This window comes from Bos taurus, chromosome 3 (genome assembly GCF_002263795.3).
Source record: "Bos taurus isolate L1 Dominette 01449 registration number 42190680 breed Hereford chromosome 3, ARS-UCD2.0, whole genome shotgun sequence".
In the NCBI taxonomy this organism is placed as follows: Eukaryota; Metazoa; Chordata; class Mammalia; order Artiodactyla; family Bovidae; genus Bos; species Bos taurus.
In genome coordinates, this window is record NC_037330.1 from 91,459,422 (window position 1) to 91,478,772 (window position 19,351).

Consider the following 19,351-nt stretch of genomic DNA (forward strand, 5'->3'; position numbering starts at 1 on the left):
ATAAAGAAAGTTGAGCACCGAAGAATTGATGGCATTTGAACTGTGGTGTTGGAGAAGACTCTTGAGAGTCCCTTGGACTGCAAGGAGATCCAACCAGTCCATCCTAAAGGAAATCAGACTTGAATATTCAATGGAAGGACTGATGTTGAAGCTGAAACTCCAGTACTTTGGCCACCTGATGCAAAGAACTGACTCATTGGAAAAGATCCTGATGCTGGGAAAGATTGAAGGCAGGAGGGGAAGGGGATGACAGAGGATGAGCTGGTTGGATGGCATCACCAACTCAATGGGCATGAGTTTGAGTAAACTCCGGGATTTGGTGATGGACAGGGAGACCTGGCGTTCTGCAGTCCATGGGGTCACAGAATCGGACACAACAAAGCGACTGAACTGAACTGAAGATAATTAGAGATGGGTAGAAGGATGATACCCATCCTGGGCTTCCCTGGTGGCTCAGATGGTGAAGCGTCTGCCTGCAACGTGGGAGACCTGGGTTCGATTCCTGGGTTGGGAAGATCCCCTGGAGAAGGAAATGGCAATCCACTCCAGCACTCTTGCCTGGAAAATCCCATGGACGGAGGAGCCTGATAGGCTACGGTCTGTGGGGTCGCAAAGAGTCGGACACGACTGAGCGACTTCACTTTTCAAAAGGATGATAGACAATAGACAGGTGAGTAATAGATGGGTAGATAGAAAGATATGTCAGAAAGCAAGAAGAGTGAAACATTAATGACTGGAATATAAGTGATGCATGTATAGGGATACACTGCAAAATCCTTTCTATTTTGGTGTATGTTTAAAAGTTTTCATAATAGAACATCAACTGAAAAACTTAAGAAAAATAAGCTTCTGACAGATTGAACTGGATGTTTCCTTGCATAGAGTTATCCAGACTCTGAACCATTTCATCAGAGTCTATTCCTTTAACAAATATGCATTGAGCTCCTTCTACGCGTGCCAGCTAGATACTGGAGTTGGAGAATAGAGAAGTTCTGTTCAGTAGGGACCACAGGCATATGAATAAATAATTAAAATATGATGGGAAAACGCTCCGATCTGGGAAGGCTCAAGAGGCTGAAAATAAAGAGACGTCATCTGGAAAAATCAGGGAAGGCTTCATATTTAAGTGAAGTTGTAGAAGATAAATAGGAATTTTCCAGATAGAAACTAAGAGAAGAGTGTTTCAAAACAGATCACAGTGTGGTTAAAGCACAGAGAGTGGTACACAGCGTGGCCTGGCCGGAGTGCAAAGTGGGCATGTCCACACAGCCAGAGGGTGGCCAGATGGAGTAAGGCAACCAGGTTGTAAGAGCCAGAAAGGTGACCGGGGGTGGGGGGGAACTTGGTCCACTGGTTGGTCAACCACATTTTAGAAGCAGCTATGGTGTGCACAGGTCTAAAAAATGAAGAACAAAAGGCTGCCTTTCCCACACAGGAGTCAAATCCCAGGCTGCCTAGCTGGAAACCCAGAACCTGCGGTTTGGCAGGAAGAAGCAGGTGAGGCTTGGGAGTGACAGATGAGAAAGATTGGCTGTCACTACACTCCAGAAGGAGATTTTACAACTCTTCCGCACACATGCACCCTCCCTCGCCTGGACTGAAGACAGCAAACTGTTCGAGGCCATGTTGTGTTGCTACCCAGTCGTAAGTTGCTCAGTCATGTCCAACTCTTTGCGACCCTATGGATTACAGCTTGCCAGGCTCCGCTGTCCATGGGATTCTCTAGCAAGAATACTGGAGTGGGTTGCCACACCCATGGCCTCTCGAAACCTGCCAAGGAGGAGATGCTGACGTTCAGGGTGTGACTCAGAGCCCTGGTCCCCACCCTGCCTGCTATTTGGCTGCGGGCCTCTGAGCCATTTGCATCACCTCTACCCCTCTGCACCTCATTTTCTCCCTATATGGGAAGATAGGAGGAGGGCATGGCAACCCACTCCAGTATTCTTGCCTAGAGAATCCCACGGACAGAGAAACCCAGTGGGCTACAGTCCATGGGGTTGTTAAGAGCTGGACATGACTGAAGCAACCGAGCACGCATGCACACACATGCAAAGATAGCCCTGACAATCCCCATAGTCTGTGAGCTCTACATTTCTCCACCCACACACACTGGATTGTGGTTACCACTCTGGAGCCAAAGGCAGGGATTAACAATAGCACATCAACACAGAGGAGCTGTGAGGGTCCAATGAGAAAGCCTGGCAACCCACTCCAGTACTCTTGCCTGGAAAATTCCATGGACAGAGGGGCCTGGTGGGCTGCAGTCCACGGGGTCGCTAGGAGTTGGACACGACTGAGCGACTTCACTTTCACTTTTCACTTTCATGCACTGGAGAAGGAAATGGCAACCCACTCCAGCGTCCTTGCCTGGAGAATCCCAGGGACGGGGGAGCCTGGTGGGCTGCCGTCTATGGGGTCGCACAGAGTCGGACACGACTGAAGCGACTTAGCAGCAGCAGCAGCAGCAATGAGAAAGCCTGCATCCTTCCAGACTCCATTTGTTCTCATTAATTCTTCTGCCTTAAATTTACTCTAATTTTTTAAGCTTCTAGAATCAAATGATTGCTTCTGTTGGTTTCAATCTTTCTTATTTAATACTAAAAGCAATTAAAACTATGAATTCTAAAACTATGAATTTTGACAATATTATATAGGTTTTGATACAGAGTTTTCATTGCAATTGACTTCTAAATGAACTATAATGTCAAACTAGATTTTCTCTTAGACCCAATAACTTTGAAGAATTCTTACTATTTTCCAAGTACTTGGTTTTGAGGGTTATCCTTTTATTGTTAAGTCTTGTTTTATTGTACTTTGTTTAGAAAGAGTAACCTAAAATTTTCTATATAGGGTATTTTTAATTTAGATATTTTTAATGAGATCTTCTTAGAAGATCAACTTTTATTAATGTTCCATGAGTATCTGAAAATAATGTGGAGTAAAACATACCTATTCAAATCCTCCAAATAAATATTTATGTCCTTATCTGTCAAATTTTCAGACAGGTCTATTAAGAATTCCCATTATGACTGTGCAAGTTTGTCACTGGTATTTTGGGTGTGTGAAGGTTCATGGTGTTTATAACTGCAACTACTCATCTTTGTAGGAGAAGGCGATGGCACCCCACTCCAGTACTCTTGCCTGGAAAATCCTATGGATGGAGGAGCCTGGTAGGCTGCAGTCTGTGGGGTCACTAGGAGTCGGACATGACTGAGCGACTTCACTTTCACTTTTCACTTTCATGCATTGGAGAAGGAAATGGCAACCCACTCCAGTGTCCTTGCCTGGAGAATCCCAGGGACCGGGGAGCCTGGTGGGCTGCCGTCTGTGGGGTCACACAGAGTCGGACACGACTGAAGCGACTTAGCAGCAGCAGCAGCAGTCATCTTTGTCCCATTTAGTATTTTGCCTTAAATTCTATTTTGCTTGGTATTTGTATTACCACTTTTTCTTTTTGCTGTTTGAGAATGAGAATGCCTCCATCCTGGCAAATCACAGCTAGATATATTCTTATATTTCATGTCATCTTCTCCTTTCTTGGGCTCTTATGCTAATTCATTTTTCACTTGATTGGAGTATATCCCCCAGTAATATTTTCAGAAAAGATATATTTGGTATACATCCCAAATCCCTGTGCATCTCTATTTGCACATGAATGATGGTTTGGCTACATAGAGAATTCTACAGCCTCAAGTCTTTTTCATGTTGTATAAACAGTGTTTTCTATCATTCATGTTTCAGAGGAGAGGCCCAAAATATGTCTGATTGCCTTTTATTTAGATTGTAGGTTGTCTTCTTAGGTCTCATATTTGTAAGATTTTTATTTTACCTTTGAAACTTAGAAATTTCACTACATTTTTAGTGGACTGAATGCATATATTAACCCCCATCCCTCCTGAAATCTCACTAAAACAGGAGTAAAGGAATACAAATTTGAAATCATGTACCCACAAGGACAAAAAGAATAGAAGCAGCAGCAGTAAGAATATTTTGGAAGTTGAAAAGCAGATGGAAGAACAGTAACTATGTTAACATACTCAAGAACGCTAAATCCCAAGGCAGCAGAAGTTAAAGCTAAGAATTCCCTCACTCCAAAAACCTAGGTACTGGCAGCGCCTGGTACCTCTGGCAGTGGGAGTGAAAGCAGAACCAAAACAGGGCTACTGATGGAAAGTCTGTGTAATATCAGCTTCCCTCTCCACTCTCTGCAGCCAGAGGAGAGCCCTTAATAAATGAAGACTGCAGAATTGATTCTCTGGAGACAGAGAAGTTCTCTGTACAGGATGACACCAGGCAGAGTCAATGTTATGAGTATCCTATTTATTAATAAAACAGGGAATCAAATGGGAGTTCGGTCACTAAATATTGAGACCTCTAGGTTCTTCTCCCCAGCATAAAGCTCTGGCACCCAGGTTTACATCTCCCAGAACTTTCTCTGGCCAAGGCCAAGAGGAAAACATCTAACATCACTGACATTGAAATTCCCCCAGTGAAAATACCCAGCTTGGTCATGTTACGGTTAAACCCACGAACAGGTGCTCCAGGAGAGAACGAAAACTGCCTCAGAGTCTTCAGCAGGATGTTCACTTGGACATGAGTGCACAGTTGAGGATCACCAGAGGGGCTTCCCTGGTCCAGCGGTTAAGAGTCCACCTTGCAATGCAGGGGACACCGGTTCAATCCCTGGTCCTGAAAGAGTCCACACGACTTGAGGCAACTAAGCCTGTGTGCCACAAGTACTGAGCCCACACTCTAGAGCCCCTGAGCCACAACTACTGAAGTTTGTGCACCCCAGAGCCCATGCTCTGCAACAAGAGGAGCCATTGAAATGAGAATACCGCACACTGCAACTACAGACTAGACCCCACCCTCCACAACTAGAGAAAGCCCATGTGCAGCCACGAAGACCCAGTGCAGCCAATAAATAAATGAATTAGAAAAGTGATTACCAGATATTTGAGAACATTTTTTCGTATGGAAGACTGAGGCCAAAACAAACACACGGGGAAAAAAAGAGAGAGAGAGACAATGACAGGAAAACTTGTCTTAATAATATCTTCAAAGGATAAGAAAGCATTGTGTCCATGAAATAAAAGTATGTTGTTACTAAAAGGAACATTCAGAAGACAAACATAACTCTTAGAAATTCAAATATGAACTCAGAAATGAAAACCTCAGTGAATGAATGAGAGAATATTTCTCGTCACCTGAAAACAGCTCAGTCGTACCCAGGGCAGAACCAAGAACAGACTAGGCTTTTCAAATGAACCAATAAATGAAACAGCATATAAAGAAATCTTTCTTCCCAATGTATGACCTACCTTCTGTGCCTCATGGCACAGTCCTCCATACCCAAGAGCCCAACTGAGTCAGGACTTCACGAACAATGAACTTGAGCCCCGGGGAGAATCATATACCAGCCTGACCATCAGACTCTCACAGGCATCTGCTGATTAGCTCCCATTCAGTAACATTCATAAGCCTTAATTATACCTGGCCATGTCCTATAGGGTATAAAGCATTCCCCTTTTACAGATGAAAAACCTGAGGTCTAAAAGACAAAGGTGACTCTTGGCTGGAGACAGGTCTACAAGGAGAACCCATAATTTGTGTGGTCAGCTTCAAGAGTTCCTGCTTTTGTTGTTGTTGTTGTTGTTTTTTATTCTAATGATAAAAGTCACGTTTATTTGGAAAAATTCAAACATTTCAGAAATAAAACAAGGCAGAATGCCAAAGACCCTCCAGGTTTAACTATGGTCAACATTTTGGGGCCTGGTCCTCCACAGTGCTATCTATGCATAGGGCAGTGCATTTTTAAAAAATAAGGTGAAATTCCTCTCTTTCCTTTATACATTTAATACGCCACTATAGTTGAATGTTAAACAATAACCACAAAAAGCAACTGGTGTTAAATGAAGCTAGTCAGAATCTCCAAGGTAGAAAAAAATGATTTGCTTGGAGTGGGGGAGAATTTTCTATTACAGTACAATCATTATATCATAAAACTAACCACATTTAGTGCATTCACACTGTTATGAGGATTTATTTAAGTCTAATAAACAAAGCATTTCCAATAAAGGAGCCATTACCTTTAAAGACACTACTTTAAAAACATTTGCCAAAAATTCTCACTTTGGCAATGCATCTTTAATGGATTGTTATTCTATTTTTTTAAATATTCACACATACTTACTCTTTCAAACAAAGTTTATAATAAATTTATTCAATTCACCCTACCAACCCCCTTACAATTTGATAAAAATGGCATTAAATGTGTACATCAATGGGAAGAATTACTATTTTTCCAATATCATCTTTCCACCCATGAACATGGTATTCTCTCCAGTTATTCAGGCCTTTTTTTAATATCTTTTAGTAAAGGTTTTTTTTTTTTTTTCATTTAAGCCTTAAATATACTTATTAAGTTTATCCCAGTGCATTTTATTGTTTGGGTGCCTAATAGGAATGGAATCCTGTTCTTCTTCTCAATTAAGTTTTCTATTTGTTGTGGTATCAGAGGAAACTTTATACACATTACAGCACTAGCTTCCCTGGTGTTACAGTTTTAAAATGAACTCTTGGATTTCTTTAGGTAAACACACATACCATTATAAATTGTGATGATTTTGCTCCTTTATTAATATTTTTATTCCTTGTCTTACTATGTTTGCTAGAACCTCCAGAACAATGTTGAACATTCCCAGTGATATAAGCATCTCTGTTTTGTTCTTGACTTCAGGAGAAATCTTTAGTATTTTACTCTCACATTTAAAGTTTTTGACCTCCTCTTTCAAAGCTCCCACCCTCCCTCAGGACTCAACTGTCTCCCTATTTCTCTACAGTCTGTATCAAATATCTGTCTGAGTAGAAGCTTTTCCTTGGGTCTTTAGACAACAGAGGGTGGTTTAAGCCGTTGTGGTTTCTTTTCCTGGATCATGTGCATTTCCAGCCTCTGTAAAAACTTAACCCTTGTATTAACAAGACAGAATTCTGTCAAGGTACCGCAGAAGCTAAGGGCAAGGGAAGCCAGCACTTAAACATGCCTACAGAGTGTCATCCACAGGGCAGGGCGCATGTACATGCATGATCTTCTTTAACACTTAACGCAGACTCTACAATGTGGTAATTTTGTTCACTCTCACTTTTCAGATGAAAGTCTGTCTCCAAGTAACATGTCTCATGCCACACAGCTGTGTAGGAGACACAGAATTCTGAGCCAGGTTAAAAGGGAAATCCTATAACTCGCACAGGCCTAAATGTTGGGTGTTTTAACAGTGGTGAAGGGAAAAATTTGTACCGGAAGGGAGGCAGATGTGCATGGGGAGAAAGTTGAAGGTCCAGTGGGAGTGGGCCATCCTTCTCTCCTCTAGAGCCCTTTGCTGAGCAAACAGTATGTAGGATGGGGCTTTGCTGACAGGTTGCAGGGGAGGGTTGGCCTTGCCAGAATCAGAGCATCACACTCTTCCCAGCTCACCATCCCCCAAACCCTTACATGGGCACTGGTGTGTGGAAAGGGCCCTGAACTAGAAAGAAAGGCCTGGAGCCTAGCCCCAGCTCTATCACCATCAGCTGTGTGACCGTGGGCAAGTTGCTGCACTCTCAGGTCCTGGTTCAACACCTGTAGAAGAAGGCTAGCCACCTTGTTTAGAAAGGGCAACACACTTTTGCACACAAAAATAGTCCGCGTGGCTTTCAGTTAAACAAGGAAGATGAATCTGTGCATTTACCTCTATTCCTTCTTGCAATTCACTGAATGAACTATAAAGGAGTTGTTTTTAAACAGACGAGCAAGAAAGGGAGAAGAGGTATCAGGGGACAAGGATGTTTACAATTTCAAGGAAATGCAAAGTGCAGAGAGTCATGAGCAGAGCTGAGAGGGCCTAAGAGCAAGCTGCCTGCAGCAGGCAAGCCAATGAGAAGCTCGCCAGCTCCTGCCACAAACCCCAGAGACGCCCGGAAATTAGAGCCACAAGTATCTCAAAACGCAGGAGCGAAACTGCTGAAAACAAGAGGAAAGTCAGACCTTCTGCACCACACACACTTCGCCCACCCAGCAGGAGGCTGGAGGGTTATTACTGAGAGAGAGAGTCAGGGTGGCAGTGGGGGAGCTCAGTGGATGGTGGGCAGACAGGCACTATAGTAAGAACAGAGGGAGTAGGTGAAGTCCATATACTGACTGGGACTCCTCAACCCTCCTTCAACACCAGCAATCACATTCACCACCATCCCTACCCCTCAGGATATAGGATTCTTGTCTAGAGAAGCTAAAAGGTGCCACTGAAAATGCCTAGAAATATTGACTTTAGAGTCTCCCAATGAAATGACCAGATCCCCATCTTCGCTCCCAGTGAAGCCCTACCCAGACCCATAGCATTTCTTAGTGCTTTCTTCTCAAATATGAACAAGTGAAAGAAAAAAGGGGAACTGGGAAGAAGTGGAGACAATGCAGGGAGCAAAAGGAAAAGGAAAGAAGACTGTCATTGTCGTCCTTAAATGAAAGAACACCCTGCATGCAGAACTAGGGGCTAGGAGAAGATAAAAATGCAATCCACACTGCAAAAGAACCCTCGGAAACTTAAAAAGATGAGATTCAAATTTTCAAAAGGCAATAGCAGGGTCTGAAATGTTAAAAAAAAAAAAAAAGTAGGACAAAAAAGGCAGAAATAAGAAACAAGGAAAAAAAGAAGAACAGAGCATCAAGCCAGAATGTCTACCATTCATCTAAAAAAGAGAGGAGAGAACACAGAAGACAGGAAATCACCAAAGACAAAAACACAAAAAATTCTCCCAGAATAGAAGGTCCTAAGCTTCCAGAAGGAAGGAACGCATCAAGGACCCAAAACAATGGATGAAAATAAACTCACACTAGACCCATCATCTAAGACTTCCCTGGTGGCTCAAAAGGTAAAGAATCTGCCTGCAGTGCAAGAGACCTGGGTTCAGTCCCTGGGCTGGGAAGATCCCCTGGAGAAGGGAATGACTATCCACTCCAGTATTCTTGCCGGGAGAGTTCCATGGATAGAGGAGCCTGGCGGGCTACAGTCCATGGGATCACAAAGAGTCGGACACGACTGAATAACTAGCACTTTCACACTTTTTTCAGACCTGTTATCATGAAATTTCAGTACACAAGGGACAGAGGGACAGAAAGAGGATCCCACAAACTTCCAGATAGGAAGGTGCAGGTTGCCTACAAAGGACAGGAAAACCAAGATGGCATTGAAATTGTTAACAACCACACTTGAAGGTCGAAGGCAATGGAGCAAAGCCTTCAAAATTCTCAGGGAAAATTATTTCCAACTAAAATTTTATTTCCAACCAAACTACTGATCAGCTGTGCAGGGAGGAAAAAGAATCTTTTTCAGGCATGCAGCCTATCAACAATGTCACCTCCCATTATCCTTTCTAAGGAAGCCATAAAAGCATGGGTGTCAATCAAGAAGGAAGACATGGGTCCACTTTGATTAAAGACACATATATATCTATATACAAAAGCTGGTTTTCCCTGAGAGATCTGGTCCCATGGAATATGGTCTTCATGCCCACACGAGAATTTCCAGCAATGGAATTTCCAATTCTTAAGTTCATGTTTATTCACCTTTTAACATTCCTGAAGTTGAGATTGCATGGCAACTGGTGGCACAGCATCTTAGTTTAGTAAAACATGGAGGCAGCGAACATTCACAGTTTGACAGTCAGCCATGGTATTTCATGCATATTTTTTCTTAGGTTTCCCAACTTCCTGAGATGAGTTTTACCAACCCCATTTTCAACACCAAGAAATAGATGCCCCATGGTGACGGCACTCAAGGCAATCCTAGACTGTGTGGGTTGTGGGTGAGGGAGTCCGTGTCCATCGAGTTCCTTTCCTCCTTACCACCAGCTATGGACAGAGTATCTCACAGTCCTCCACTCATTTGACAGCTGAGGGAAATGAGGCTCAGAGAGGTTGATTGATGTGCCCTACCTCCCACAGCCAGTACGCATCAGAGCTGGCATCTGAACTCTTTCCATTGCCACAGCTGTTTGGCTGGCCCTAGGGACAGCAGCTGTGTTCCCATGGGAACCAAGCATGAGCACACCCCCGCCCAGCCCAGAGTAAGCCCCTCCGTGCCCTGGCCCTCTGCTGGAGCTCCAGCGACACTCACTGCATGATCATCTCCCGCACTGGGTCCGAGGGGTAGCGCTTGGATCCACCCATGAACAGGGACCGGTATCGCTGCCGACAGTCCTTTGTCTCCAACAGCTGAGTGTTGAGGTAGCGACCCACCCCTACGGGGTTCTGCACCAGAGACAGGAGGCAGGACATTAGCAAGCTGGATGCCTGGCCTGGAGACTCAATCTCCAGTCTCCCCCCCGTCTCCCTATTCCATCTGTTACAGATTGAATTATGTTCCCCAAAGAGATAGGTGGAGTCCTAACCCCCAGTACCTCAGAGTGTGAGCTTATCTGGAAATAGCTACAGGTATTACCGGCTAAGATGAGCTCATACTGGAGTAGGGTGTGTCCTTCCTCCAATGTGACCAGTGTCCTCATAAGCAGGGACACACAGTGGGGAGATGGCCATTCAAAATGGAGGCAGGGTCTGCAGCAAGGCATTTACAAGCCAAGCAGTTCCAAGCATCACCAGCCACCACCAGCAGCTTGAAAGAGGGCAGGAAGGATCTCCCCTACAGGTTTCAGAGGAAATGTGGTTCTGTCGATACCTGGATTTCAGACTTCTGGCTCCCAGAACTGTGAGAGGGTAAATTTCTGTTGTTTCAAGCCATCTGGTTTGTGATACTTTGTTATGGCAGCTTTGCTACCTTATGTAGGAAGTTAATACCCCATCCCTTGGACTGCAAGGAGATCCAACCAGTCCATTCTAAAGGAGATCAGTCCTGGATGTTCTTTGGAAGGAATGATGCTAAAGCTGAAACTCGAGTACTTTGGCCACCTGATGCGAAGAGTTGACTCACTGGAAAAGACTCTGATGCTGGGAGGGATTGGGGGCAGGAGGAGAAGGGGACGACAGAGGATGAGATGGCTGGATGGTATCACCGACTCGATGGACGTGAGTTTGAGTGAACTCTGGGAGTTGGTGATGGACAGGGAGGCCTGGCGTGCTGCAATTCATGGGGTCGCAAAGAGTCGGACAGGACTGAGCGACTGAACTGAACTGAACTGAATACCCCATCCCACCCAGAAACTTGGGTTGTAGGTATAAGAAGCCCTCGTGGAGAGGTTCAGAGGGGAGATGTTGCCTGTCCATTGTGACTAGTGAGGGCAGGAGGAAGGCAGGACAGGAACCCGCTATCCGTACAGAATCTGTCCCAAGGTCAGACTGGGTCTCCAAGTGATGACCCTCCCCCTGTAGGAGGTGCAAGCTGGAGGTGAGAAAAGGAAGACGTGGAGCCTTGACTGGCTCGACCTCACAAGAACAGAATGGGGCAGAGGGTACTGGCACACGGGGGCCGAGATATCACTGGGAGATGAAAAGGTGGAGCAGAAGGGGGAGAATTGGGGTCTGGGGATGCGAGATGGGGCAGGAAGAGCTTAGTGGCAAGATGTTCCCAGGGAAACCTGGAGAAATACACAGCTTAAAAATACACAGCTGCAGAGAGCGGAGGGGCAGGGGGTGGTGCCAGCCACGCGGGAGCAGCAACCATGTCAGTTTCAGGAAGCTGTTCTGGGCCAGAGAAGCCCTGGGTTGTTTTTTTTCTAAAACCAAGGCTTTTCCTTGTCCTAAACTGTAATAATGCGTCTGATTTTGGTTTCTTCGAGAGCTATATTTCTGTCCGTCACCTGTGTACTGGCCCCTCTGTTTCCCACTCTGGCCCACTCCTCACTCCCACTCCCCCAGTCTTTTTGGAGTTTGTGACGCTAATTTGAAATGGACAGTGTTCTCTTGAGAGCACGTGAGGTTGTTAAATTCCCGCTAGACATTTTTCTAACATGGCTCTAAGGTCCTTGTTGCCATTTGTGATAAGTGATAGGTAATTTATTGGAAACGTGCATACATTTATATTCAGAGGAAATTATAGTTTGCACTGTCTATTAAAAGATCTTGACTGATTTAAAAAAAATACCCAGCTGTTTGGAAACAGGCAAAACTAACCTGTGCTAATGGAAGTCAGGACAGGAACCACCTGATGGGGACAGAGGTTGAGGGGGTGGCCCTGGGGGGCTGAAAACGTTCTTCAACCCTCTGGGGGACCATTGCACAATGAGTCCATTTTGTGACCTGTCGTGGAGCTACTCATTTAGGACTCGTGCTCATTTCTTTATGGTTATCAGACCGCAGGAAAAGGCGGGCTTGGAAAGTGAAGGGCAGGAATGAGAAACAGAATACTCAATGCCATCTAGCAAATGCAGAAGGCCGGCACACGAGCTCAAGAGTGTGGCTGTCTTACAGGAACACCAACAAGCTGACGATGACATCTTACACGCGGGGCGGCTGCCACTGGTGGGGAGGGGAGAAGGGTCAGGAGGGCCCTTGCTTAACCGGAGACGAGAAATGGGCCAACTCCCTCAGGTATCCCTGAGGCCCCAAGACAAACACAAAGACAATGGAGGGAGCATTCCCCTGGAAAATAAGAGTGTGATGGTTCTGGGTGATGTCCATTAGCACAGTGGTTCTCCAACTGGTCCCTGGAACAAGCACTATCAGCATGGCCTGAGAACTCATTAGAAATGCATGTTCCTGGGCCCCGCTCCAGGCTTACTGAATCAGAAGCTCTGGTTTGCAGCCCAGCCATCTGTATTTTAGGAAGCCCTCCAGGTGATGCTAATGCCCACCCAAGTTTGAAAAACCACTGCCTTAGAGCAATGAGACAGCGGGGGTAGGTGTTAGTCACCCACCTGGTGGGAAAAGCAGGTGGGATCCACTCCCTCGGAGCATCAGTTTCCAGGGCTGCCTGGAGAGGGTTCCCTGCCCCTCACCGTGTGCCCCCCACAAAGACCTACTCGCCCAGTTTCCCATGATCACCTGGTAGGCCTTCGAGCCTGTCCGCTTGGAGGACAGCAGGAAGGGAGGCTGGCTGGTGCGTTTGCACTCCTTCTCTGGAGGAAGCCACATACCAGGACCAGATGTAGCCTAGGAGAGAGGAATGAAGGCCGGAAGCTTGAGAGGGCAGGCGCTGGTCAGCCTGGGGCCAGGGCAGGTGACCTCACCTACCTGGCAGCCCTGGGCCTGGAGCCAAGAATACTGGGAGGCACCCAGCTACCCCCAACTCACCTGGAGCCCATTCTCTAGGGGTGAAGGGGCCCTGCGGTGCCCTCATGACCCCTGCTACCCGCTCTGTCCCTGCCCATCAGCCTGACACCTCTTTCCAGATTCCCGGGGTGGGGGCCCTCCGGGTCTGGCAGGGTCCAGAGAGGTGTTCCAGAACCCAGCCTGGGGAGCGGAAGCCACTCAGACTTTGGAGCTAGTTGAGCTGGGCTCCACTCCCAGCTCCTTTTCCCCTTTGCTGGGAGCCTGGGCAAATCCCTTCTGATCTCTGGGCCTGTTTTCTTTCATGAAATGTAAAAGACAATCCCTTCCTCAAGGAGGCTGAAAGGTGCCTGGCCCAGAGCAGGTATTCAGGAAGTGTTGGTACCCTTGCTCATTCCTCTCCACCCCCTCACCTTCCCAAGCCCTCAGCGATCTATGGGGGGCAGACCATGCGTGGGGGTCAACTAAAGTCCAGAAGCTACTCAGACCACTGGCTGCTGAGCCCTCAGAGAGGAGCCCACCACTCCTCTGAACGGAACAGGTGTGTGCTTCTTACACTCAGCCCACCTCCAGATTTCCCCTCATCCTCTCTGCAGGGGAGAGAGGGGCAGAAATGCCCGCTGAGCACTTCCCGGCTGCCAGGCTCCTTGCTAGAGACTCTAGTACTAACCTCATTGAATTCTCACAGCCACCTGGTCACTCTCACGGGACAAGTGTGTAAACCAAAGCTCAGAGAGTGAGAGAGACTGACCCATTGAGACCAGTGAGTACCAGACCAGGATTGGGAACTAGGTGAGTCTGGGACCCAAACCTGGGCTTTCCCCTGAAACAGCCACCTCCATCCCACCCTGCCTCTGCATAGGGAGTCCCCTTCCAAGACAAGAGGGAAGGAAGGCCACTGCAGGGACACTGACTAGTTTTCGGGGGCACTGGCTAAGGGTGGTCCAGTAGATTCTTTCTGTAGGGGTTTGCGGGTTGCGAGGAACTTTTGAAAAAACTCCACGCCTCTTATTGTGATGCAGGTTAAGCTCCTCCACGAAGCTCTGGAAATTCGTCAGTTCCCTGGGTCTTTTTTTCTGAGAAACAGAGGGGGATAAAAGAGATCTGTTATGCCAAGAAAAGCAAGGTCTGTGTTTCCAGAGCTTTCCCACAGAGACAAGCAGGGGGTCCAGCCGGTGGCGGGGCAGGCGGGTGGGGGTCTCTAACAGCCCCTCCTGTGTGCTACACCCTGCAGCCCAGCTTGCCTTCATCTACTTCTTCCACTTGCTTCGTGGACATTTACTGACATTTATTCTAAGCAGGAGCGATAGTCCAAATACATACAAACCAGTGTGATGGGGGAACACTCAGGATTCTTAGGGCAGTGGAACTACTCTGTATGACACTATAATGGTGGATACATGTTATTATACATTTATCCAAACCCATAGAACACACAACACCAAGAGTGAACCCTAACATAAGCTACGGACTTCGGGTGATAATGTGTCCATGTAGACTCATTGTCTGTAACAAATATTCCCCTCTGGTGTGGATTACTGATAGTAGGGGGCTGTGCATGTAGGGGGTGCAGAGGACATATGAGAACCTGTACTTTCTGCTCAGTTTTGCTGTGAACCTAAAACTGCTCTTGAAAATGCCTATTTTTTCAATAACACAAAATCTTATCCTGTGGACTGGGCATTGGCTGTAGGGCCTGAGAAGGGTCCAAGGACCCTATGCTGTGCAGGACACCTTATCAGCTGGCCATCAGGAGGACTGGGAGACCACAGGGAGAAGCCAGGTTGCAGGGAGGGGCCAAAAGTATTTCAGCATTTCACCACCACCCACCACCCCTCACATCCTAGCGCTCCTGATGCCTTGATCGTAGGCTCCACCTCCTGCTAACACTCTGCCTAGTTTTCACTTGTGATTGTGTTTCTTTTTGCATTAAAATGTAAGTACCACAGGGGGAGGTTCCCCTGCAGCTAGACAATTACCTGGACCAAGGTACACATGAGTTACACGCGTAACGGGAGTTAGATAAAGTGAAAGTGTTAGTCGCTTAGTCGTGTCCAACTCTTTGTGATCCCATGGACTGCAACCCGCCAGGCCCCTCTGTCCATGGAATTCTCCAGGCAAGAATACTGGAGGGGGTTGCCATTCCCTTCTCTAGAGGATTTTCCCAACCCAGGGATAGAAGCTGTGTCTCCTGCAATGCAGGCAGATTCTTCCAGTTGCTATGAAAGCAAAGCCCAGGGTGCTAGGGAATCACATAACAGGATTTGGTGGGTGCAGGAAATGGTTGCACCAAGCTAAAATTCTACCTCAGTTTCTTCTCTTGACCCTCCAGTTCTCTGCCACTAACCCAGACAGCTTAGCTGGGTCTGCGGTGGCTGGAAGTGTTTGTAAAACAGCAGGACACCCAGGCTGCACCATCCAGGTCTCAGCAGGCCTGGTGGCCTCCAGGCCTGGCACTGTGACCACTTGCACCTCCTCTGTAGTTCACACTGGTGCAGACAAGAAGGGACTGGTGGTGAAGCCAGACAGCGTCCTGGGGTTCAAATCCCGGCTCTGCCTCTTCCAGCTGCGTGGCTAGCCTCAATCTCCCCATCTAGCACAAAGAGCCTTATCCCTCCGTTGCTGGGAGTGGGGAGTGAGCAGGATATGGGGAGGGTCCCCTGTTCCCCCACCTCCCCCTCGCAGAGCCTGGCTAACAAGGTGCTGTGGATGAGCGAGGCTGGTCTTCCTGCCGGGGAAGGCACAGCCCGTCTGGCACACACCTGCACAGAGTAATGTCCGTAAGGCTGGGGCTTGCTTCGGTCACCAGAGAAAATGTCGTAGGGGCCACGGGTGCCCGTGATTTTTGCCAGGCACACTTCGATGCCACTTTTAAAGGTGTACGTGCCCGGTGCCAGACCACTCCCCTGGAACAGAACACAGAGGACAATCCCTACAGGTACATCACCCTCTTGGGGCCTCAGGTTCCCCATCTGCCCTGGGACTCCCCCCACCCAGGGCTGTACAGGAAGCTGGGTGAGGCCTGGCCAGGTGAGGGGGATACCTGATGAGCCAAGGGGGGCGGCTTGTTGGCCATTCTGCACATGAGGCCCTCGGAGTGAGACCGGTTCCAGGCACTCTCCTCCAGCTTCGTGAATGGGTTGCCCTTCTCCCCATAATTTCCAGGCCCTGGATAGTAGTTCTGGGGGTGGGGGAGGGATACAAAAGCCATTAGTCCCACTCCTTGTGCTACTGTGTGCACCTGAGGGAGAGATGCCCCCCAGAGGGGAACAGGATTGTCGGAGACCCTGCATGTTAACTGCCCTCCAGAAACACACAGCACTGCGGGCCTGCGGGCCTCTGCCACCGCTCAGGACTTCAGTTCCGAAATTCAGATTCTCGAGACTTCCCTGGTGGCACAGCAGATGAGAATTCACCTGCCAGTGCAGGGGACGCGGGTTCCATCCCTGGTCCCGGAAGATCCCACATGCTGCGGAGCAACTAAGTCTGTGCACCGCAACTACTGAGTCCTTTGGGCTGCGACTGCCGAAGCCCGTGCACCTGGAGCCTGCGCTCCACGGCAAGAGAAGCCGCTGCAGTGAGAGGCCTGAATACCACAACCAGAGAGCCTGCACACAGCAAAGACTCAGCACAGCCACAAAAAATAAGAAATAAAAAAGCTCAGATTCTTCCCTGCGGCCCCACTAGTCTGTCCAGCTTATTCCTCACAGCTCCCTTCCTAGGTCTGACACTTCAGCTAAAGTGAGGTTCTTGCTGGTCCTCAAACGTACACATTCTGCCAAACTCCCTGCCTTTGCTTGCTTGTGCCGTTACTGCCACCCTTCCTGTCTTCTTGACCTTGGAAGATTCTAGTCCTGCAAATTCAGCTCAAATGTCATCTCTCTTGAGAATGAAGCTATCCTTCCCCGATCCCTAGACAGCCACTTGCTTTGGTGATCTCAGAAATCCCATCCATTATACACACCCTGGTGTCATGGCCCTGCGTTAACACGAATGGGTTTTCCACTGTTCTGTGAACAGTGCTGTGACCTGGGGGTATCTGGAGTCCCAGGTTCGAATCCTGGCCCCTCTGCTTCCTAGCTGAGTGATCTTGGGCATGCCACTTAAAGACCCTCCTTAGCCTCATGGTCCATATTGTAAGCACAGGGACAGTGGTACTTTCTTCCAGGGTAATGAAAATGAAAGGAAATAATGTCTTTAGAGCCTCCTGCACATTCTCAGCCCATAGCACATGCCAATATCTGGTAGTCAGAGTCAGGTGGCTATCTTGACAGAGGGGGTTGGGGAGTGGGAAGTGGTGGAGAAAGAGGTAAGAGAGGTTGAGAACTGGTCATGGGTGGAATGAACATCTGGGTCGGAATGACCCTGGCTGCAACAACTGCCAGGGTCAGAGGTATGGCCTTTCTAGGTGTAATGAAGAGAGCCACCCTGCAGGGTAGGTGGGTAGACGGGTGGGTGGGTGGGTGAGAGAGGGGCCATCTTTGGGTAAAGATCTGGCAGGATGTTTGCTGCTGCATTGCATCTTTTAGCCACATGGAGTCGCTGCTGCTCCACAAATGATGGCTCAGCCCTGCCTCCCTCCCAGCCCCTGGAACCTCGAAAGCAGCCCAGAACTAAGCCAGGCAGAGAGAACAGGGAGCTTTGCTGGGAGAGTCAGGCCACAGAGGGCATCAGATTTGTTCACCCTCAGAGGAGCAAGACTGCTCTTTGCCTTCTTCCAGGGCCCAGGGTTTCCACGTGTGTTCAGGAGAAAAGCCCCAAAGTAGGAAGGTGGGTCCTGGCATCAAGTATTAGGTGCTTTACAAGCCTTAACATCTTGGCCCTAGAAGCAACCTGATGAGATCGGATCAGTGCCACTGCAATCAACGGATGGGGAAACTGAGTCTCAGAGAGGGAAACCTTGTGTCCAAGGTCCCCTCTCTGGAAAGGGGTGTGTGTGCGTGCTAAGTCGCTGCAGTCGTATCTGACCTCTGTACAGCCCCATGGACTGCAACCTACCAGTCCCTTGGTGCTGACAAACGGGACTAGTTCAGACCCCATCTCTGCCCCTTCCAGCTGCGTGGCTAGCCTGAGTGTCCCCGTCTAGCACAAAGAGCCTTATCCTGCCCTTGCTGGGAGTGGGGAGTGCTGTTACTGCCACTCTTCCTGTCTAAGGCAAGAATACTGGGGTGGGCTGCTGTTTCTTTCTCCAGGGGATCTTCGCGACCCAGGGATCAAGCCCAGGCCTCTTACATCCCCAGCATTGGCAGGTGAGTTCTTTACCACTAGCGCCAGTGCAAGGGTTTTACCTTCTAAATCCATGTGTGATCTTTCTGATCCTCTACTGTTTCCCAGACAGTGAGCATCATGACCTCTGGGGAGAACTTAGACGTGAGGGTCATAACAAAGGAGCAAGAGCAGCTGCTCAGGGAGCTCAGAGGCCAAGAAGAGCCCAGGGCTGGCACTCTGTCAACAAAGCACCACCTCTCCCTTCGACCCTTCAGGATCAGAGGTGCAGTAACACATGTGGGCTGGTGTAAACGCCCCTGATTTTAGCTAGAATGTTGTTTCAGGCCTTTGGGAACCTAAGCAGGAGTGATTAATTCTGGGGGGGAGAGGTGTGTGGGAATGGAGAAATTGTCACTTGTAATTTTTTTCAGCTGGACCGTGAAGAAGAAGGATCCCAGAAGATGAACGGGGAGGGACAGGTCCCCCAGGTAGAGGGGGCAGGAAGAGCGCCTTTGAGAGAATGGGAGAGGTACGCTAGAAGAGAGTGGGATGGCCCTGAAAGCCAAGCAGGGTGTCCAGACTTGATTCTGAGGTATGGGGGGGAGCGGTGCTTAAGAAGGTGCACAGCAAAAATAAATAAATAAAAAACAAGTATGATGCTGTCGGAGAAGGCAATGGCACCCCACTCCAGTACTCTTGCCTGGAAAATCCCATGGATGGAGGAGCCTGGTGGGCTACACAGTCCATGGGGTCGCTAAGAGTCGGACACGACTGAGCGACTTCACTTTCACTTTTCACCTTCATGCATTGGAGAAGGAAGTGGCAGCCCACTCCAGTGTTCTTGCCTGGAGAGTCCCAGGGACGGGGGAGCCTGGTGGGCTGCCGTCTATGGGGTCGCACAGAGTTGGACACGACTGAAGTGACTTAGCAGCAGCATGATGCTGTCTCAAG

The 19,351-nt window shown here is 48.2% G+C and overlaps 1 protein-coding gene across 1 annotated transcript in view; it reads right to left on the bottom strand.

Moving 5' to 3' along the window:
• LEXM (lymphocyte expansion molecule) overlaps positions 1 to 19,351 on the bottom strand; it is a 32,402-nt gene that overhangs the window by 6,435 nt on the left and 6,616 nt on the right. Inside the window, exons 5-9 of the mRNA XM_024990131.2 lie at positions 16,236 to 16,373; positions 15,955 to 16,098; positions 14,107 to 14,268; positions 12,968 to 13,075; positions 10,149 to 10,282 (exon numbers count right to left, since the gene is read on the bottom strand). Coding sequence (XP_024845899.2) covers positions 10,149 to 10,282; positions 12,968 to 13,075; positions 14,107 to 14,268; positions 15,955 to 16,098; positions 16,236 to 16,373 — 686 coding nt within the window. The remainder of the gene's footprint in view (positions 1 to 10,148; positions 10,283 to 12,967; positions 13,076 to 14,106; positions 14,269 to 15,954; positions 16,099 to 16,235; positions 16,374 to 19,351) is intronic.